Raw genomic sequence first — 24,192 nt, 5'->3', positions numbered from 1 at the left:
CCTCTCTATACACCTGCCAAATTTCATGGGAATCGGTGGGGGATACAGGGGTTAGATGATCCCCACGTCAATTGGTCCTCATCTTGACATTTCAGGCGGGTTTAGCCGAAACCAAAAAAAAACACGTATTTCTTCCTTTGGGCCCCTCTATACAAATGCGAAGTTTCATGAAAATCGGAGGGGGACACATAGGTCAAATGCCCACTTAAATTTGTCCTCAACTTGACATTTGAGAGGAGGTTGCCCCCTAGAACAAATTTTTTGCCGAAACAAAAAAAAACACTTATTTCTTCCTTTGGGCCCTTCTATACACCTGCCACGTTTCATGGAAATCGGAGGGGAACACAGGGGTCAGATCCCCACTTCAATTTGTCCTCAACTTGACATTTGAGAGAAGGTTGCCCCCTAGAACAAATTTTTTGCCGAAACAAAAAAATGCGTATTTCTTCATTTGGGCCCGTTTATACACACACCTGCCAAGTTTCATGGAAATCGAGGGGGACACAGGGGTCAGATCCACACTTCAATTTGTCCTTATCTTGACATTTGAGGGGTGTTTGCCCCCCTAAAACCGTTTTATAGCTGAAACAAAAAAAACACGTAATTCTTCCTTTGGGCCCCACTATACTTCCAAGTTTCATGGAAATCGGGGGGGACACTTAGATAACCTCCCTTGTTAGTCTTACACTTTGTAATTATTTAACACTGCATATATTATAATGTTTTATTTTAATTTGTAAAACTGTAACTGTAGAACAATTGTATAATTTTTGTATCTTGTTATATGTGTTAAAGGTTTCATCCTGGAATGGAATGTCTCACATTTATGTGTTTTCATTTCCAATACATTCGAATGAATACATATTCGTTTCAATGGCATTTACAAAATCACCTCGGACATTTGTGCATGAGTGTGTTAGCCGATGCGTAGCAAAGTATTTTAGGAACAACACTTGAAAAAAATTCTTGTAGGACTAACGAAAAATGTCTTTGTAATCGAAGATCATAATACAGAGTGTTCCGTTCAAATCTCCCTAATTTCAATTAATTACTGTGAACGAAGTACGATGAATTGTGAAATAAGTGTAACACCAAATGAATGGCCAGATCTTCAAGTTTTGTTTTCAAGACTTGAAGTTGTCAGTTTGCTCACTACTCAGCGCCACGGTCGCATAAATAAAAATGGCGACTGTTCAACAACGCACGCAGGCAGTGATGTGGTATGCTGAGACAAAATCTGTCATTGCAACGCAACGACATTTCAGACGAGTGTACGGAGGAGTTGCACCTGATGCTAAATCAATTAGGCTGTGGTTTAGTAAGTTTCTAACAACCGGCAGTGTTCTAAAACAATCTGGTTGAGCTCGCCGTCGTGTGTTGGAGGAAAAGGTGGAAGAAATTCGAACAAGGTTTCAGAGAAGCCCGAGTAAATCCATCCGTCAGGCATCTAAGCAATTCAATGTGCCTCCAACAACAATCCATCGAGTTCTGCACAAGCGGCTTTGGTCGTATCCGTATAAAGTGCAGATTGTGCAACAATTGAAGCCAGATAATAAGCCGCGTAGCAAAGAATTTGGTATGGAAATGCTCTCGAGATGAATCCTCACTTCCTTGATAACGTCTTGTTTGCAGACGAAGCAACGTTTCACGTGTAGGGGATTGTCACCCGGCATAATGTACGGATCTGGGAATCTACAAACCCACATGTGTACAGATAACATGTACGCGATAGCCCAAAATTGAATGTTTGGTGTGGTCTAATGAAGGACAGGATTATCGGCCCGTTTGTTTTCAGTGAAGATACAGTAACAGGCCCTGTGTACTTGGACATGTTGGAGCAGTGTGTGTACCCTCAGGTAGTTGCTCTAGAACCGGACATCATCTTCCAACAAGATGGGGCTCTTCCACACCGGAGTCTGGATGTTCGGAGGTCCCTCAATTCTACATTTCCTAATCGCTGGATTGGACGCGATGGACCGATACGGTGGCCGCCACGTTCACCTGACCTCACTCCGCTGGACTTCTTCCTCTGGGGTTACGTCAAGGATAGTGTGTTTGCGACTCCAGTGAATAACATCCCAGAGTTACGAACCCGCATATGTGATACGATTGCAACAGTAACAGGGGACATGTTGGAGAGAACATGGCAACAAGTTGAACAGAGACTGGATATTGTTCGTGCTACCAATGGGGCACATGTGGAGATGTATTAGTGCGTGGAAAATAAAATTTATGAGTTTTTCTTCAATTCTCTGAAATTTCATTGCTCTATCATTCATACTTTCTTTTCTACGATTAATTGAAATTAGGGAGATTTGAACGGAACACCCGGTACCTTTTAAGGTGTGGTAATATTATAATGGGATTGAGATATGAAACTCTCGGATCCGGATTTTCAGATCAGGATCCAGATCCGAACATTTCGGATCCGGAACTCTGGGATCCGGATCCAGATCCGAAACTTTCAGACCCCAGATCCGCGGATCCGGAACTCTCAGATCCGGATCCAGATCCGAAATTTTCAGACCTGGATCCGGATCCAGATCCGGAACTTTCAGACCCGGATCCGGATGCAGATCCGTAACTTTTGGATCTGGATCCGGATCCGTTTGGCCATCCCTAATATGTATATGCATGAATTACATATAATATAATACAAATAAAATAAAAACAGGAGTCTTGACAACCTCATTTTTCCCTCCAATTTCGATATTTTTTCTTAAAACTTCCCTTTGCACTGAAAATTTGACCTGGACCACGGCAGTTTAGTTGATAGGACATCTGACTGCCATGCAGGAGACCCAGGTTCGATTCCGAGGCTGAGTGATCTAAGGTCGGAATTTTTCTGCCCTTGTTCCTGCATAAAGTAACTGGGGCTCACCCAGCCTCAAATCAATGGGTACTTTGGGATAACCGTGTGGGGGTAAATGCAGCCGGAGCATGGTTCTCATCACATCACATCCAAAATGGCCGAGATCGAGAATGTACGGGGCCCTTCCCCCACATCCCCTAAATGTGCCTTCATGGCACGGTGCTATATGCATGGAGAACTTCACCTAGCTTTACCTTTCCCTGCATGTAGCAACAGCCAAACATGGCACAAACAGGAACAAGCCATTTTCTCCTGCCAACCTTGTTTCCAGTGGTACGACTCGAAATCGCAGGAAAAGTGTGGTTGTTGGACTTCCGTTTTTATTTAGTTGCATGCCTGCATTGGTGTTTTATTTATATTATATCTAATTCATATATATATGCAATAAATAGCCACCCGCCCACTTTTTCTTCAACTCCCTTGCCCTTTCAATTGGGAAGATAACCCAGCCGTCAGAAGGATGCGATGGATAACGATCATGGCATACATAAACCAATCTTTAAATTCTTTAAATAATTTACTTAAATTCGGATTTATATGCTTGTTTTAATAGTTTGTATAATGAGTGATTTCCCATAAATTAAAGCTAAATGTATTAAAAAAATACATGAGAAAAGGTGATTTACCAGCGGTAAATGTGGTAACATGGAGAATACACCACTGGTAACATCATTGCCTTGGGATCATGGGATCAAGGGTTCAATACCCAGATTCACATGGACATTCAGATCTCACTTTAAACTCGCACAGAAGAGCCTTGGCATTCAAATGCAGAAAGAATTATAAAGCTTAATGATGCTGTTGGGGAAGAATCGATGAGCAAAATACAAATTAAAGATTGGTTTGTTTGATTCAAAGATGGCTTCAAATCAGCTGAAGAGGATTATTGAAATTTAAGATGTGTTGAGGATTGTTTCTATGAATCTCATGGTAGATTATTCTTCCTCAGGAATTTAATGTTCCACCCATTGAAAATAAGAGAACCAACTCTGCTTGGGGTGAAATCTGAGAAAACAGATGCAGAGAGATTGAAGATTCCAATTGAGAATTCAAGAAATGTATTTGGTGTGAGTGATCCATCGGGAAATCTGGAGTATGGAGAATGCTTCTTTCAGGTAAAAGCTCTCTGTTATATTTCAATTTCTTTTCACTGAAATGAGCCATGAAGACATTTAGCAATTATAATACCAGTATTAACGTTAATATTCATGTTTCAGGGAATGAAGTAAATGGTAGCAAATTGTTCTGGAATAAGGTTAGAATTTTAATTCAGTACAGTATGTACTGAATGAATATAGGGTTATTCCATACCAAATCATCCAATGATGGCTACATGACCATTTTAGAAGAAAAAATCATTTTTAGTACATATGTTTGTACATGTTTCTAGATATCAAAGCCAATGTTCAAAAGAATTTCCTGTCCTTAGTTCTCCTGGGGTGGCCATTTTTCCAACATTTTTTTAAAAATGATATTTAGGTGTGTTTCATTCAAAATTGCATCCTAAGTATGAAAATTATTGTGGAAATTTGGGTAACAGTTAAAAAAAATTGATTTCTTCCGCTCCCATCTACCTGGGTTCCCTTATTGGTACATTTTGTACAAATGTTATTTTATTTTTCTCATATATTTTCAACGGTGCTGAATAAACTTGAGCCATGTGATTAATTTTCAAAGTTGAAGGCATAACACTTGTTGATTGGTGTGTTAAATTATTGTTTGGAAAAGTCATAGAATTTGGTTTTGCAGTATGAGTATGAACACTGACTTGCATACGAAAAGAAAATCTCTTTATTGCTGGTACTTAGAAATTTGTGATAAGAGACTATTACATTGCTTAATAAAATTTATCACTATTTTTGGGAAAAAGGAAAAAAAGTATTATGAAGTCACATCACACATAGTCAAGTAAGTAGTGTGAGTAAATATATGAATCATAAGGAGAGACGTAAGAGTCATTGTGGTATGTACTAGTATAGGTAACATTTGTTACATTCTGAAATGTTTTGATGCTCTTATTCATTACAATGCTTATTTTGAGAACAAAATCAAAGCACGAAGGTTTCATTTTTATGTTTCATATTTGCAGCCAACCATCCGTGGACGAGCTCAAGTACTGAAAGAAATGTATTGCATCGTGGGAAAAAATCCTTGTTATTATCCAGGGGATATTCGGAAATTGAAATGTGTTGATATTCCTGACTGCCATCATCTTGTAGACTGTCTCGTCTATCCTGTGAATGGTGAGTGAAGTGTTGCATTGCTTGCTTCAGTAACTGCAATGACCAAGTTCCACAATTGTGTGCGATATTGCTTGTATTTATCGATGACCACTTGGTATTTACAAAAATTACTTATCTTGTCTCGGTATTAAGGACATAGTATTGGCAACAAAGAATTTAGCAACCATATACAGGATACTTCAAAATGATTCCTCCTATTACAAATGACTATACTTTTTTAGGGTGGATACCCACCGGAAATTCCTTGAATTCCGGGATTATGCATGAATTTTTCTCCGCAGGCATGAAAAGTTGCAACTTTTATTATTCCAAGTCCCATTGAATTCATACGTATTTCTTAATGCCCTGAGGCAAGTTTTTCACAGATTAGCTTTTATTTTTATCGCAGAAGAAAAAGAAAAGAAAACTGAGTGGAGAATAAAACATAATTCTCTCAATTCCTTTGCTTTGTTAGTGTCCTTTGCAGAACAATCTATCTAACCGACTGAAAATTATTGAAAACTAAAATATATTGCATTTGATTGGGTAAATTTCAGTTTGAAATTCTCATACAATTAACATAGTTTTGTAAATTAATTAATCCCGTCGTCGTCACCTCGTAATCAAGGGGTCCCGGTTTCAATACCCGGTGGAGGCACATAGTGGTTCGGATCCTACTTTAAACTGTAGGTCCAGTCCCAATTAGCCTTACTGTGCATAAAGTGGACTTAAAACAACAACTCAACAAATTAATCCCGTAACATTTGTGACGTGTTTGTAGATGTATTTCGAAACTGAGTATAGTACGTGATGTGACAAATGTAAACTCTCCACCTTAAATTATATATTTTAAATATGTGTGTTTGTGGCCTTGAATTTTTGGAAAGTTCGCCTTGAAAACCTGTAATTATACTTGAATTTTGTCATGGCCCTACGTATCAATCAGTAGCCACCCTGTTTTGGGGTTTGTAAAGCTACAGTGACTACATCCTCACAGAAGAGAGAAAACAGCCCAGGATTTTGTCCATATGCCTTGTTTTACTTTCCACTCAGTTTTCTTTTCTGTTTCTTCCTCGATAAAAATAAATGCTAATCTGTGAAAATCTTGCTTGTGACTCACCATGATCATGGAAAAGAACATCTGAACAATAATTCAATTCCTGCTACATACATGATCGTGTTGTCACTGGCTCCAGCAGAGCACTAATTTTGAGTCATCTATCGTTGTGCGCAATTGTGGCGCATACACAATGTCCTTACTTCTTTATAGCTAATCAGTATCAATATCCTTAACATCCCCCACCCTCCAAGTAAAGGTTTCAGGGGGTGAAGCCCAGAGACCTTGCAGGCCATTTGCAGAACACCTTATTGTCTGGTCCGGAGTGACCAGTCCAATGGTTCTGAAGGTTTTCATCCAAAATAGCTGTGAACATGAAGATGTCAATGTGGTGGTGCTCCTTCTTGCTGAAAGATGCTAGACGTATCTTCATTTACTTGTGGAAAGAGCCATGGCTCCAATATATCTAAGTAGGTGTTCCCTGTTACTGTTGATTCCTGTAAAAAGAGAGAGTTATAAACTTTGCACTAAAAATTGCATTGGCCTTTGTTAAGTCATGGTCATTTTTAGTTGCTGTATCTGTATTTTCTGTGCCCCATATGCAAATGTTATGTGTTAAGGCTCGACTGGACCTTCGCCAGCTTCAGGGTGATTTTGTTTTTTCAAATTTTCCTCTCGATTCGAAAAACTGCTTTGATATTCCAAAATCTGAAAAATTACATACGCTTAGAATTCCTTCTAGAGCATTCACGTAAATTTTCGTGTAGTTTTCTTTCACTGTTGTCTAGATATTATCAATAGGTTAATAGACTTATGTAATCGCAAAACTATTGATAATATCTAGATAACAGTTGAAGCAAACTACGCGAAAATTCACTTGAATACTCTAGAAGGAATTCCAAGCCGATGTAATTTTTCATATTTTGGAATTTCACAGCAGTTTTTCGAATGGAGAGTAAAATTTGAAAAAAATTGCCCTGACGGCTGCCAGCGGTCCATGTTTTGGTCAAATGTGAAATTGTCCAATTTTTCTTTGATCGTGTACATGTGCAATTTCATACCATTCAAGATATCTTCTGTGATGATGATTTTAAACACTCAGTTCAACTCGTGATTCATTTGATCGTGTAAAAACAGCTTTAGTAACTGAAAATTATTTCTGTAATTTATAAATATTTTATGTTATGTGTTGCAACATATCTGTTAATATAGAATGTAAAATGTTCATAATGTATGTTGCTTGTATCTATAGGACCAAGACCTCATAGCAACGAAATAGCAGGAAGTGACTTGGATGGGGACAAATACTTCATTTGTTGGGATCAAGATTTGATTCCTCCAAGGTATAGTACTTACGATACTATTTTTGTAGATTCCTTGTTTCTATTGCTTTGAGTGTATTATTAGCTATTCTCTGGACATAGAATCTGCAGCTGACAGTATTTGTGCTGTTGTCAGAAGAAATGACATGAATAACACTAATAAACAAAAAAATATTTTAAATTTGTTTCCGTATTTAAAATAGTCATACTTACCAATTTTGTTTCAAGAAAAACGAATATGGCATCAGTTTTTTTTTTTGTAATTAGCTTTTTTTTTTTTAGATACACTGCTCGTCCTTCATTAATATAGTTATGGCAAAATGGAATATTTCAACATTACATTTTTATTAATACAACATAAATGCGTTTTCATTCAATGAATCACAAATAACAGTACAAAAGTAAGAAAGTAGACAACAATTGAATTACTACATGAAATTGTGGTCTATTCACAAGTGTGGCTTCTCTTTATTGTTGCTTGTACTCCTGTTGTGGGACACAGGGTGCCTACTCACAGCGACTTCCTTGAATTCTGGGAATTTTTGGAAAGTTTGCCTTGAAAACCGGGAATTATATGTGAATTTTATCATGGTCCTTGAGTGGCCAGCCCACTCTGGAACATCTCTTGCCACTGTCCAACAGTAGTTGCATTTGGCCTACCTGATATCTTGGTTCCATTGTTGAAATGTCTTGGTGGAACCCCTTACCATGCTCATCACTCACTGCATCATAGTTTTCTGGGAAGAATTTCAGATGAGAGTTGATTTGTTGTCTGAAGTCCACTTTATGCACAGTAAGGCTAATTGGGACTGGGTCTACAGTTTTAAATGGGATCCGAACCACTTGTGCCTCCACCAGGTATTGAACCTGGGACCCCTTAATTACAAGGCGGAGACTGCACCATCGGGGAGACCGAGATGAAAGAAGAGAAAGCAGAATTAATGAAATGTTTATCAGAACTATTGAAAACTAACGACCTGGCTAGGTTTGAGGTGCACAATGAAAATGGCTTGGGTCAACATTACAACGGTCAAGTCTTTATCTGGTCAATGATATTCTTTCTTCATCAATTCCACCGAATCATCACTATTGCTTCAATTAGCTAAAAGTGATAGAAAAGTGACGTAAAGCAACAAACATTCAAATTTGTTTTAATTTAATTTTTGGTATTTAGAAGTGATGAGGATGAGTGATAAGAAAACTGGGATTCGAACCCAGAACCCTTTACCATCATAGTAAACTGTACTAACCATACTGCCATGGAAGTAAGCAACAAAAATTCAAATACAAATAGAAACATGATACTGATATATTGGTATTTGTATCAGAAAATCGCAAAATGTCATTTGGAATTCAATCAAATCACTAATGCAGGCCAGAGTCTGGATGTCTTGGGAAGTTTATAAAGATGCAGCATGTCAATGCTGCAGAGTCTAGATATTCTACCAAATACATAATTTTCATTATTTTGTTAAGAACTGTGACGTCTGCCTAGATACACAGTATTGACCACTCCGATCGGTATTTTGGAAGACGCACATTCACGGAGAAAGATGTTATGGTGTCAACACAGATGATGAATAATCCAAGCAAGCATGCACAAATCAAAAAATCCTGCTTCGTTCTCGTGTTGCATAAAACTAGGAGGGTACTAGTATTATTAATGCAAACGACAAAGAAGCAAAAAGCTCTTGTGCAAGGGACTGAACGGGAATGTCCGAAAGACACCGTGAAGTATACATATTACAATTGGTTTTGTGATTAACTAATAAGAATCCCCTTTCAAAAATACAATTACATCCCACTTTGTTGTTCTTATTCTCCTTATTTATGCTTTTTATTGGCCATGACTCAATTGTGCATGCTAGCATTAAGTGTACATAATAAGCATTTCACTTACTTAAATAAAGGTAACCTTATATATACCGCAACAATTAACCTAATACCTAACATGCACTACACTATGCTCTACAAATACGGAACCTTGGTATCGCATTTATTTATATTTTTGTTTTTTTCACAGTTACCAGGTGGTTTCCTCAATAACGCAAAAAGTTTGTTTTAATTTTAATAACACAACCTATTTATTGCAGGTATTTACGTGAAACAATCAACCTTTTCTTTAACCTTTTGCCACCCAAGCATCTCGAACAAGATACCCAAATGTAACCCTCACTGTCCCAAGCGTCTCAATCGAGACGCTGTGTCAAGGTCGTAGTTTTTACGTTATAACTTTTCTATTTTTGGCTAGAATTTCGATTTTATTTTTTTATATTGTTCCTAACACATGTATTTAACAGAAATGGTTTTTTGCATATTTTTTTGTCTTCATGAAAATGAAGGGGAAGAGGCGGGAAAAGGTACTTCTCTTTTGCGGCTCTTTTCAACGTCAAATTTTTGCCGACAAAGGAAGACCGGCTTTGTTGTTCTAAAGCAATGCTTTTCACTCCCTCCTGCTATCTGCGTTCGAAGGAAGCTTGTTTATAAGTATCTGATGTCAAAATGAAAGTTTTCCGTGAGGGCGGAAGCAGGGGGTGGAGGTGGGGGGAGGGGGAAAACTGGTTGTTGAATCTGCGTTGTGAGAATGTGAATTCGAAGCGCGCTGAAGGAAACCTTCGTTTGTGAGCACAAGTGTTCCACAATGTTGAACAGAGGTCACCCAGCATTGTCTAAAAATAGAATGTCAAGCAGCTGCAAAAATCGGCGTTCATTTTCCAGTGCGTTCTAGCTTTTCATCCGTGAAAGTTGTGCGTAGGTGTGTGTCGTTTTGTGCCCAAGTGAGAGGATATTTTTTGACTGAATTGACGGGGGTGGGGGGGTGAGAAACCCCATTTTTTAAAAAAAAAATTCAGGGGATTTCCCTCCTTTCCCCCTCCATATGTGCGCCGAATGTGCATAAATTTTATATCGTCTGAATCTGTGATTCATTCTGCGTACAACGGTATATCGTTCATATCTCCAGGGCAAATAGTCTCTGAGCTAAAGTCATTTCAAGGTACCGCTGCATTTTGAATCTTGAATCAGTGGCGTGCCGACAATTCCTTTTGGGGGTATAACTCAAGTTACATTGGTCATATGATAATAATGCAAATATTTTTGTGTTCCTTACATATTAGTGATCATTTCCATGTGCATGTCGACACTGTCATGTACTTTTTGCTTGAGGGGACGGTGGGGGAACAAAATGTTTTTTCCCGAAATTTTGGAATTTTGAGAGTATGCCCCTCCCCCCACCACATATATGCCGAATTTGCAAAAATTGCATATAGTCTGAATCTCTGGTTCATTCCGCGTACGGTATATCACTCATCTCTCTAGAGCAATTAGCCTCCGATCTACACTCATTTAATTGAAACTCTGCATTTTGCTCAAAATCGGCTCGGGACAGAGAGGCTTACATGTGAAAAAGGCCTTGGGCGGCAAAAGGTTAAACAACTCGATCAACGGGTTGCACAAATTTCAATTATTCAGAATGCACAATCTTCATTAAACATTTACATCAACAATCACTAATTTTCTCTTACTTAACGTACTCATGCTCGCGCAGCACTACTCAACAGGCAGTTTGAATAAAAACATGCATCTAATATTCTACACATTAATCCAAATTTATCGTTTTTCATGTTTGCAAAAATTAACAATCTTCATTTCAACTCGTTTCTCTCTTTTCACACTACTCACTTAATAACTAAATCCTTTCTATTATCATAATTAATACTGATGATGCTGCAGGAAAAATTGATCAAAATCAACAACTACTAGGGATAAATTAGGAACAGCTGATTTGCATGCTGATGAACATATTTTTAAATTTTCTCCTTTTTACGTCACTTTTTTTTGGACGTGGACAAATGTCATACGTATGTTTCACTCACAAAACAAGTTCAATATTTGACTTTCTTAAGAATGTGAAGATGCAGAGAAAGTCAAAAATAGTCACAAAGTTTTCGTGCATACGTTAATTGATAAAGCAGTATTAGTTTCCTACGCTATTGTTTTCTTTAAAGGTTCAGTTTCAAAATGATTGCAGGCCCGTAGCTAGAACCGACCTCCAGGGGGGGAGGGGGCTCGTGAGATATCAGGGGTGGCTTTGTAAACCAAGTCAATTTTTCAAAAGTTTAATAGTATTAAATGAAGGTAAATTATCTGTGTCGAGGGTCATTAAGTTAATTTAAAATATAAAATTTAGAAATATTATGTACAAATACTACAGTTTTTTTTATATCTCTTGAAGTTCTAATGACTGCTACTGACACCATCCCTTAATACACACACCATACTATTTTTGATGATACAGATATTTATATCATACATGTTAAAATGTACAATATTCACTTCAATCATAGTGCCTACCCTACATTCCACCATTTGGCACAATTCCGAAGGAAGGAATGTGGATAATGACATCAAAGTCACAGATTTCTGTCAAGCGAAAGGCTGCAACAGGAGCAGGGAAGGTACAGATTAAGAAGGCTTCCTATGAAAGAACTTTCTAAAGTCTAGATAATCTTCTAAACACTTGCCGCTGCTTAGACTTCTGCTCATAAACAAGATGAACGAACGAAGTCGTGAACAAAATAATATATTCTGTCTACATTTTCACTGTTCACCTCAAACAAATTAGAATACAAAATAGTATTACCTAATGTCAGGGGGGCTGAGCCCCCCCCTGGCCCCTGCCTGGCTACGTGCCTGAATGATTGTTCACAAATTATTAATAGAAGGAGCTAGATTGTTTTTAATTGAGGCCGAAGATCATTAACGTTAGCTACGATACCATATAAAAGGTCACATTTATCGTAAGAATTGGGTCAGTCAAAAATTCTATAATTTTTAAACGAGAAAAAACGACCAAAAGTTCTTGTAACTGCACTCGCGATTATGAGTCTTGCAACACTCCAAGGTTCTAGTAATTAACAAAAATGCACTTATATTACTCCTTTTTAGATGGACAAAGTCCTTAGTCCACATGGTCCTTTATGGGCAGTTGAATCATGTCGAGAAAAATGCAAGACTGCATGTAGGCACGTCTGTCAAGGCGATGCAGATAACAACGTATATACGACGTTTTCCTCAGCTTATACCATGAAGACCTGGGGTAGAGAGTTTAGGGAAAACAGCTCAATGGAAATAGTTGGGCGAAGCATCGCCAGATGGCAAGCGAGCTGGAGTAGAGGCGGTCAGGTGCATACAGTGACACCTGATGGCGGAAAAGAGAACATGTTTCAGACCATAAAGCAAGTTCATGTTTTCGTAATGTGACATAACGTAATCCTTAGATTGCCATGTCACAGAACATTGTAGGGAGAAATGGATTTTATAAAGAATAATTCTTGCATGTGAAATTATGAGTACTGTAAAGCAAAATTCTGGAAAATTGCTATCTGAAGTACTTTAACACTCTGTTAGGCACGTGGAGTACAGGTACAGTGCCTTGAATAACGTAGTGTGGAAAACGGCACTGTTCTGGGCTGTCTGGCTGGTTCCACTCGAATATGATACCGCTAGAAGCGGTGGTGTCGGCACAGCTGCATGCCATTCGTCTGCTTATAATGGAAGTAAATGAAGTTTTTGCTGCTACGTCTGATTCATTTACATGAAGCATTTCTATGAATGTGATAATTGCTATGATATTTGGTACAGTGGTCGCGAAGATATTAACGAACATTCTACCTAGTCTTACCATAAATACTGTCACAAATTGACACAAAATGCTGAGAGATATTTTAATATCCTAATAACATTACTGAAATGGATGCATGACAAATCAAAATCACAAATCAATATTCATAATGGCCGCCCTTAGCACGCACACATTCCGTAAGTCTTTGTGGCCACGCATCAATTAAATTACGCAACACATCGACTGGAAAATGAGCAACTGCCTTGACAAGAGACCGACCGCTTTAAACTTTCAATATTGGGATGTCTCTTCCTCCAAGCCATCTCCTGAAGCTTGGACCACAATTTGTAGTCCAAAGGGTATAGGTCCGGACTTGCAGAAGGCCAATCTGAAGTGGAAATGAAGTCTGGAACATTTGCTATGAGGGCACGCTCCATTTCTGTGAAAAAGGGGTAAAAACATCAGCAAAAGTGTACCAGCAGACAGTGCTTGAGAGACTAGTCAAGAATGTCAACAACACACTCTTCCATGGTCAGAACTGGAGCTTCTAGCAGGATTCAGCCCCAACATATGGGGCCCGAACAACACAGCAGTGGCTGGAGGCAAATGTACCAGACTTAATTTCCACTTCGGATTGGCCTTCTTCAAGTCCGGACTTATACCCTTTGGACTACAAATTGTGGTCCAAGCTTCAGGAGATGGCTTGCAAGAAGAGACATCCCAATACTGAAAGTTTAAAGCGGTCTCTTCTGAAGGCAGTTGCTCATTTTCCAGTCGATGTGTTGCATAATTCAATTGATGCGTGACCACAAAGACTTACGGAATGTGTGCGTGCTAAGCGTGCCCATTTTGAATAATGATTTGTGATTTTGATTTGTCATGCATCCATTTCAGTAATGTTATTAGGATATTACAATATCTCTCAGCATTTTGTGTCAATTTACTTAAAACTTTGTGACAGTATTTATGGTAAGACTAGGTAGACAGTCAACCACGTCCTGTTATCGTTATACTTTCATTAATAGTATGGGAGAAAAAATATGCGTTGAATGCTCTTGGTAACTAAATTTTTGTGTATGAATTAGGTTCATTATTATTATCATCATCATCATCGTTTATTTTAGAGATATGCACACTGAAGCATTTATATTTTTGGTCGTATATCTTCTGTTTTAAACCAATCGTGGCGATGATGATAATGATGATTGCATGAAACGACAAGGGGAAACCATCGACATGAGTGTAAGAGTGTAAGGAAACTTTCAGATCAATGGAACAAGCGATACGGGATGTTTACACTGATGTGAGTAGTGACACAGACACTTCCAGACTGTAAAATAGCATTCATTGCGCATGAGGGTCCAAACAGCAAACGACATGTTCATATGCCGTATTCGCATGCTACTTGTTACTTCGGTCTGAAAGCTCCTTAAAGGAAGGGTGCTCAGACCGAAGTGATGTGCCACGGGGGGTGTTCCCAACGAAGTGACAAGCGACATGGTGCCTTCAGTCTATTAGCAAGCATTTGCTGCTAATTGAGTGAACAACAGATCTAGGCGACATGATAAGCCACATGTGTTGCTTTGTCGCTTGTGTGTCACTCATACTGGGCCTTTTTCCTCAATAGCTTACAACGTGTTGCCGTGGTTTGTTGTTCACGCATGCACGATGCAATGAGTGTCTTGCTTTAGGGAGATTGTGCACCAAAGCAACAAGCGGCACGTGACACTTATCACTTGAGGATTTTACCACCGTGTCGCTTCGGTATGAAAGTTACCTTGGACAGAAGGAACCGTGTTGGTTTGGTGTGAAGTCCCCGTATCATTTGTCGCATGTCGCTTTGATCTAAAATCTCCTTGAGGAAACAGTGCAGTCAGAGCTTGTGTCCCTACGGTTCGAAAGGCTGCATTGATTACCAACTACTCGCTTCCAAGCGACACTTGTGGTTTGTGTATGAAATATCTCTCAGGATACTATTTATGTTCTAATTATAGAAAAATAAACTCTAGTACACAATCCAACACTTGACGTCCGGAATCACATTGCGATGTTTCTTCTTGTGTTACGCATGCTATTTATTTATTAATTTTATTTTACTTTCCTTTCCAAATTAATGCCATTTCATGACTGCAAATCACTCCACAAATATAACTGTTTGCATCAATTCACGTACCGCCTTTCAAGACAAACAAGTCTACACAATATATTCCAAAAACTGACTAAGCCGCATTACTTTCATAAGAAAATTAGCAGCTGTGCTGATTGCACTGCCATCTATGTTGTCATCCGTCTCGGGAACCAGTTTCTTGGGTTGTTTTCCACACAACATTATTCAAGGTGCTGTAGTACAGGTCTCCCATCAATATCCATTGTGAGATTGCAACACTGTGAACTGTACTGCACATGAGAGCTTTTGTGTAGCTGAACGTTCTTTTTTTTCTTTCTTTGTTCTAAGGACATTTGCACAGTTCTGCTGCACTTTTTAGCGATGTTATATTACAATGCTAACATCAGTCACATACAGTGGCATGACGTGACTTTTTCAAAGGTGTTACCAGCCATTAGTACGACAATTTTTCTGGTAGACGTTATCATCTACACCCCCTCCCAAAATAAAACATGCCGAAACATGCCTTCGACCTAGATTTTTGTTCCTTTACTTCTGTTTTTGCAATTCACTCAGTGATTTAGCCACAAACACTCCTAGCAAGAACTACCACTCTTGAGACAGTTACTACGAAAACCCAATGAATAGTGATCGAACCTTGTCAATTCTTCATTTGTTTCTTTGCAAATGAGGTGGAAAAGCGAAGAAGAAGAACGGCACATTTCTTGGGCCAGTTTGACATTTGTGCGGTGAGCAGACGACAGAATTCCACTCCTCCAGCCAGTTAAATTGTGGAAGGGAACTCCACCTGTACGAACTGCTGTTGCCAACTTAGTATTTTGGAGCAAGGTTTGTCCAAATCATGAATCGCACCAAGGAACTATATTTTCGCCTAGTACCTAACCAGTCTCACTTGTAGTTCAAGCCAGCCTTGGCTTTACAGTGTAGCTCTAGTTGCTTCAGGGAAATAGTATCCCATTTTAGGTGGGATGTAGCTCTTTTCTGCCTATCCGATGGGCCAACACTGGCATATACCGGCAGGCCTGACTGATAACTGGGCCCCTAAACAGGCATATCCAAAATCTTCCCTTGCATTTGCATCCTCTCCCCTTGTTACCTCTTCAGGGTAGCGGAAACTGCCTTCTTCTTTGCTTCTGTCAGCTGCAGAAAAAAATATCCTTGCAATATCTACTCGATGGCAATGCTCTTGGTTAATGTATTTAAAAATGTTCTAATTTTTTTTCAAAACAACTTTTTAATTCTTCACATTTTGCTGTTACCTGCAGGTAACACCAGTTACATGCACGCCACACCTCTGGTCACATGCTTGGTGTACAGTTGCCCCCGTGTGCGTAAATACACAACAAGAAATATATCAATGCATGGAAAGGCAGAGCACACTGCAGATTCCGATGTTATATGGAAGTGGGTTTGTGAGGAAGGAAAGGACACATAACTACTAGTGCTAGAAATGAATGTGGCACTGCTTTGGTTGTTACATATTTAGACACGTGGGGGCATCTGTACACCAAGCATGTGGCTGGCATTAACTTTTTAATATTACGTCCTTTTGAAAGAGCAGCAGAAAATTGCAGCGATCTTAGAAGAAAGACAAGGAAAGAATGCACAGTATAATTCACGATGTATTTCATACCTTAAAGATATTTAAAGGGGTGGGGGACAGGCGTACACCACGAATGTTACAGAAAATGGCATTCTTAACGGAGAGTTAAATAGTTACAATTTTCAAGAATCATTTTCTTTCAGAATTGAAGATCCAACTTCATATGATGTAGGAACAGAAGCAAAACCAAAGAAAGAAATAACACAGGAGGACTTGCTGAAGCATTTTTCAAACTACAGACCTCAGGAAAATGTACTGAATCGTCTGTTCGTTGAGTGGGCAGATGTGAAAGGGATTGGCTCCAAGGAGTGTAGAGCAATTGCCAATCTCTTCAATGTAGCTGTGGATGCAGCAAAAACAGGTGAACCCTTTTTATTTAAAGTATTAATGCAGTGAGTTTCAGTTATAATTTGGCAAGGGTCTACTCCAAAAGAAGTGTAATTACATTATTCACATGTACTGAAGAAACATATTGGCAAACGTTGCCACGTACAAGGGCTGGGGCATAAGTCATGGCAATTATATTTCTCCTCAAACTTAAATGGTGGTACCATAATATGATCATACACATATGTCCCGAAGAATGTGGCACCCATAGAACGTATGTAAACACATTCACTAAATGTCAGTGTGATGAACGTTAATCGTACAGAGGACTTGACTTACTTTGACTTAATTCCTTCAGTTCCTATTGGAACATAGGGCATCCACGAAGTGTCTCCATCTTACTCTGTTGCATGCGATATTCTTCATTTCTTTCCAACTTTTCCCCTGTTGTTTTCCTTCTTCTTCAACAGTACGTCTCCATGAACTTTTGGGTCTTCCCCTTTTTCTAGCACCTTGAGGGTTCCAGTAAAGTGCTTGTTTTTCAATTGTGTTGTCTGCTTTCCTTAGTGTGTGTCCTATCCAGTTCTATTTTCTTCTTTTAATTTGGTTTTTAATCTGGTCTTCTGATGCTCGTATCCAAAGTTCTTGATTTGTGATTACTTCTGGCCAGTGTACATTTAATATTCTCCTGAGACATCTATTAATAAAAACTTGTAGTCTATTTGTGATTTCAGTTGTGACTTTCCAGGATTCTGTTCCATACAGCAATACTGATTTAACATTACTTCTAAAAATCTTTAACTTTGTTTCTGTAGTTATAATCCTACTTTTCCATATTGGGTAAAGTTGTACAAAGGCCCCATTTGCTTTCTTGATGCGTTGTTTTACATCATGTTCTGCTCCTCCATTTGTTGCAACTACACTTCCTAAGTAAGTAAAATTGTCTACATCCTCTAATATTTCATTTTATAGTTGAATATAGTCTTGAATTCTTGCATTTATTCGCATTGTTTCAGTGTTTGATTTATTTAATGTCAGTCCGAATTTTTTAGCTTCTGCAACCAGATCTTCCAATTTAGTTTTTGCATCTCTATAAGATTCTGACAACAGACACACATCATCGGCAAAATCTAAATCTTCTAATCTATCCATAAGGCCCCATTGCATTCCTCTTCTTTTTCCCTTTACGGTTTCCCTCATTACTGTATCTATTACGAGAAGAAAAATAAGAGGCGACAGAATACATCCCTGCCTCACTCCAGATTCTGTTTCAAAGGGTTCTGTAACATCTTCATGACTAACTTGACTCTTGTATTGTCGATATGACTCCTGGATTATCCTTATTATCTTATGTGGTATTCCAAACTTCTCTAATATTTGCCACATTATTTCCCTTGTTATAGAATCAAAGGATTTCTCAAAATCTACAAAGATGGTATACAATCTAGTATTCCATTCTATACATTGCTCAATGATAATCCTTAATGTACAGATTTGATCTGTGCAGGATCTACTAGAACGAAATCCTGCTTGCTCTCTCCTAATCTTGGCTTCTACTTTATCTTGAATGCGATTTAATATAACCCTAGTTAGTATTTTACTTGGGACCGATAACAGCGTGATTCCTCTCCAGTTATTACAATTTGTCTTATGGCCTTTTTTTGGAATTTTTAATATAAGACCCCTTTTCCAATCTTCTGGCATTTTCTCTTTTTCCCAAACTGCCACGAACACTTCATATAATATTTCTGCCATCAAGCTCACATTTACCTTCAAAATCTCTGGTGGAATTTGGTCTATTCCAGCTGCTTTCCCATTCTTTTGTTGCTTAAGTGCTAGTTTGATTTCCTGAATTGAAGGAGGGAGGTCTGAAATTCTCATCTCTGTACGCTCTTCAGTTTCTTCAGCCTCACTCTCTATTTCTCTCGTTCTGTCATTTTCTCTGATGTTCCTATTTAATACCTCTTCAAAGTGCTCTTTCCATCTCTTCATTTGTTCTTGTTTATCCGTTAACAACCTGCCATTCTTATCCTTGACTGGTATATTTTTCTTAAATTGTCGCTTTGATAGTAAGCGTGTTGTTTGATAAAGTTGTTTTAAATCACCCTTACTTGCTGCTTTCTCTGCTACTCTTGCTTGTTGTTCTATCCAATTGTGTTTATCATTTCGAGCACTCTTCTTCACTTTTCTATCAAGATCTTTATATTGTCTTTGTAGCGAACTCTTTTGGGTTCTTGTTTTTGCAGTGTTTAATTCTTCCTTCTTCATTTTTCTAGCTTTAATTTTATCCCATGTGTTCGTTGACATCCAGTCTTTCTGATTACTTTCCCTATATCCTAAAATGTTTTCGCTTATTTCTATCAAATTAGTTTTGGTCTTCTTCCATTTTCTCTCTATTGTATCCTCTTCTCTTTCTTCTATATTTATTTATTTATTTATTTCACCTATAACAGAGCTTTCGCTCCAATTACAATAGGCTTACATATATATATATTTTAAACAATTAAAAAATTATAATTCCAACAATACAAAAAAATCTTCATCTTGCTCCATTTGTAAACCTTCAAACCTGTTCCTAAGTTCCAATACAAATCTATTTCTTGTATCTTTATCATTTAACTTTTTCAAATCAAATTTCTTTCCCATTTTTGAAAACTTTTTACATGCTGCCATTATACGAAGTTTAAAGACTGCAATTACCAAGTGGTGATCACTACCAATATCGGCTCCTCTTTTATTTCTTACATCTAGAAGGGATCTTCTCCATTTACGGGTAATGCAAACATGGTCAATTTGATTTTCTGTCACATGATCAGGTGATACCCATGTCACTTTATGGATATCTTTGTGGGGAAAAACAGTTCCACCTATGATCAGGTCATTTTCTGCACAAAGGTCAACAAATAACTGGCCATTTTCATTCATTTCCCCCAGTCCATGTCTACCCATAATATGCTCTATTCCTTCATTATCTGATCCAATTTTTGCATTTATATCTCCCATCAAGATGCATATGTCTTTCTTATTATGAACTAGTACTTGGTGCAATTTTGAATAAAATTCCCTTTTTTTCTGTTATGTCTGAAACTTCTGTTGGGGCATAGCATTGTACTATTTTAATGCTTCTCACCTTTGCTTTGAACTTCGCAGTTATAATTCTTTCAGAAACAGGGTTCCATTCCAATAAGCTTTTCTTTGCTATTTTACTCAAGAGAATATCTACACCATCCCGATGTTGCTCCTCCTCTTCTCTTCCTGAATATAGGAATGTAAATCCGTCTTTAGTTCTCATCTCTCCAAGTCCTTTCCATCTTGTCTCACTGATCCCCAATATGTCCAACCTGTAGGCCTGCATTTGGGCTACTGCTTGCTGAAGTCTACCACTCTCTCTTAAAGTTCTCACATTCCAACACCCAATTCTCGTTTTCCCTTTCATGCCAAAAGTTGTCATCTTAGAGTCAGTCCGGCTATTCTTCGTGGATGTTTCTTTAATAGTGAAGTTTAAGGTGTGCGGGTTATTAACCCACAGCACCCGAACATATTTTGGGATCCATACTAATACCTAGATATACATATTTATGGTGAAAAAATATTGGTACAAAAACTAATCATATTTTTGGGATTCAAAGCTATTTTGGAGTTAAAATGCTGAATGAAATCCCAAATTTGATTTTAAAACCTATGCTTATTACTAGAAACATGCCTATTTCGTTTTTGACAGAAACACGAAATGTGAAATATCATGTATTGTCATGAAATGATCCATAATGAACTGCAAAATGCGAAATAAACTCTTAAACATGAAATTTGGACTACGTCCCATGTGTTCGTTGACATCCAGTCTTTCTGATTACTTTCCCTATATCCTAAAATGTTTTCACTTATTTCTATCAAATTAGTTTTCGTCTTCTTCCATTTTCTCTCTATTGTATTCTCTTCTCTTTCTTCTATATCTTTATCTTGCTCCATTTGTAAACCTTCAAACCTGTTCCTAAGTTCGTGCCTCCCCCATGGCGCAGTGGTAGCGTCATTGCCTTGTAATCAAGGGGTCCCGGGTTTGATACCCGGTGGAGGCACAAGTGGTTCAGATCCCACTTTAAACTGTAGGTCCAGTCCCGATTAGCCTTACTGTGCATAAAGTGGACTTAAAACTCCAAATCAAACCAAACTGTTCCTAAGTTCCAATACAAATCTATTTCTTGTATCTTTATCATTTAACTTTTTCAAATCAAATTTCTTTCCCATTTTTGAAAACTTTTAAATGCTGCCATTATACGAAGTTTAAAGACTGCAATTACCAAGTGGTGATCACTACCAATATCGGCTCCTCTTTTATTTCTTACATCTAGAAGGGATCTTCTCCATTTACGGGTAATGCAAACATGGTCAATTTGATTTTCTGTCACATGATCAGGTGATACCCATGTCACTTTATGGATATCTTTGTGGGGAAAAACAGTTCCACCTATGATCAGGTCATTTTCTGTACAAAGGTCAACAAATAACTGGCCATTTTCATTCATTTCCCCCAGTCTATGTCTACCCATAATATGCTCTATTCCTTCATTATCTGATCCAATTTTTGCATTTATATCTCCCATCAAGATGCATATGTCTTTCTTATTATGAACTAGTACTTGGTGCAATTTTGAATAAAATTCCCTTTTTTCTGTTATGTCTGAAACTTCTGTTGGGGCATAGCATTGTACTATTTTAATGCTTCTCACTTTTGCTTTGAACTTCGCAGTTATAATTCTTTCAGAAACAGGGTTCCATTCCAATAAGCTTTTCTTTGCTATCTTACTCAAGAGAATACCTACACCATCCCGATGTTGCTCCTCCTCTTCTCTTCCTGAATATAGGAATGTAAATCCGTCTTTAGTTCTCATCTCTCCAAATCCTTTCCATCTTGTCTCACTGATCCCCAATATGTCCAACCTGTAGGCCTGCATTTGGGCTACTGCTTGCTGAAGTCTACCACTCTCTCTTAAAGTTCTCACATTCCAACACCCAATTCTCGTTTTCCCTTTCATGCCAAAAGTTGTCATCTTAGAGTCAGTCCGGCTATTCTTCGTGGATGTTTCTTTAATAGTGAAGTTTAAGGTGTGCGGGTTATTAACCCACAGCACCCGATCTTGGTGGTAGGGCTGCTACCTAGACCTCCAAGCAGGACGATTTTCTGTAGGGGTTTTCTCCCTTAACCTTTGAAGATCCCTCTTCACCACAAGGTAGTGGTTTTCTCTTCATTACTCCCAAGAGAATGGGTTGCCTCTTCCACCGTTTGCGCCGTACCGAAGGATTCCTTCTCCGCCGCATCTGCCGTTGAGGACTTCGCTGTAACCCTGGCAAGGGGCCCTTACATGGTACTATCAGCCGGAGCCAGCTGAACCATGGTTTTTTAAAGAGGTGTTACTCCTCTTGGTTCATCCGCCTCCTCCGCCGTTGAGATGATCATCCATCTTCTTCCGCCTTTGGAGCCGTTGACCAATAGGTTGCTTCTTAGTCTGGCTCCTCTTCATTAGCCTGCCCGGCCTGAGAACCCTGCCAGTAGCTATGCTACCGCCGGTATAGCCTAGTGAATCATCAGAGCACGCAAGCCCCACCACCAACTACAAGGTCCTGCAACCACTAGGTGGGGAATTGTACAGAGGGCAGTGGTAGATATTTGTTGAGTCCAACTGCTGTTCCACGGGGTGAGCAGCATTCATGTATCAAAATATCCGTTCTTCGAGAGAGAAATGCCGAAGAATGCCTCAGGGAACTGTTGGGAATAGTGTCCTACCATAGTATCGCTTCTCCTGTTCCTGCAGTGATAATGTATGCTTTCAGACTTGTAAACACATGTGGCAGGATGCTGTGTTTAAGGATGTTTTACTCGATTCCCTATCCTTCAACTGGCACACATGATCTACATTATTTCATACGTTGCACTGTCTCCTTCTGTTTGTATATTTCATATTTTCGTGCCATCCCGCATTCTTGTGAAAATAAATAGTTGCCATGACTAGTAGCCCTTGTAGTAAAGAAACACCCAAGTAAAGTAAACTTTGTGGCACAACAGTGGTTTGAGGATCAAGCCCTGCCAAGTAGCTTTTCAGTTTTCATTATCAGTGTACCTAGTTCCATTGCCACTGGCTTCTGACTTTCTAAAGTGGAGTGTGCCACTACATCTTCCAAGTAGTTCTTCAATTGCCAAAATTATGAAGCTGCCAGTGGCAATCAAACTTGAAACTGTTCATACCAATAATGATCAAGTGCTAAGCATTTGGCTACATAGGTTTGAGCTTTTGTTTTAAGTCCACAGTATTCACAAGCAGGTTAATCAGGACTGAAACTACAGTTTAAGGTTTTAAGGTGGGATTCGAACCTTGGACCCCTTGATTGCAAGGTGATGACATTATCACTGCACCATCAGGGAGACCCATTTGCCTACATGACATTATACACATTATTCATTGTTAGAGGCCCATATTTTTGGAAATTAAAAAAGCAAAATTTCAGGTACAAAAGCATGATTTTGTGATAAAACAAGGTAGGAAAAGGCACCTCACATCTTTCAGAAACATTTAAAATTAACATTACAAAGTGTTATTTCACATTTCGTGTTTTCTTCAAAAGTGAAATTTGCATGCCTCTATTCATTGTCCAGATATTTAGTTGCCTTAATTATAATTCAGATTATCCATTTATTTTAACCCTTAAATGCCATGGCAGATTTTTCCTGTGTAGGTGCCAACCCCAGGCATGTTTTCAGCAGAAAATTTAATATTGCGCAAAGCCTTAAATAAAAAATTATATTTCGGAAACTACAAATTCTAGAGTTACAAGTTTTAGCTCGTTTTGTTCAGTACAGATTAGGCTATAAGCCTACGCTCGAAGAAACCTCAATTTCCTTTATCAAATACAAGAAAATGAAGAAAGTAAATTATATCTACAGTAAAACTTCTCAATAACGGATACGCTTTGGGGTAAAATAAATGTCTGTTATTAAGAAGTGTCCGCTATTCAGAAAAAAATGTACATGGTGGCGACAGACCT

The 24,192-nt window shown here is 38.4% G+C and overlaps 1 protein-coding gene across 2 annotated transcripts in view; it reads left to right on the top strand.

The window, feature by feature from the left end:
• The window catches only part of LOC145990057 (uncharacterized), a 130,958-nt gene that overhangs the window by 30,015 nt on the left and 76,751 nt on the right, over positions 1-24,192 (top strand). For both annotated transcript variants that reach the window (XM_083125708.1, XM_083125707.1), the window contains exons 4-7: positions 3,822-3,987; positions 4,962-5,115; positions 7,404-7,494; positions 16,971-17,188. In XM_083125708.1, the coding sequence (XP_082981834.1) occupies positions 3,822-3,987; positions 4,962-5,115; positions 7,404-7,494; positions 16,971-17,188 (629 nt within the window). The remainder of the gene's footprint in view (positions 1-3,821; positions 3,988-4,961; positions 5,116-7,403; positions 7,495-16,970; positions 17,189-24,192) is intronic.

This window comes from Lepisma saccharinum, chromosome 7, assembly GCF_977018435.1.
Source record: "Lepisma saccharinum chromosome 7, izLepSacc3.1, whole genome shotgun sequence".
In the NCBI taxonomy this organism is placed as follows: Eukaryota; Metazoa; Arthropoda; class Insecta; order Zygentoma; family Lepismatidae; genus Lepisma; species Lepisma saccharinum.
Note: the sequence above shows the minus strand (reverse complement) of the source record. Positions and strands in the feature narration are given on the sequence as shown.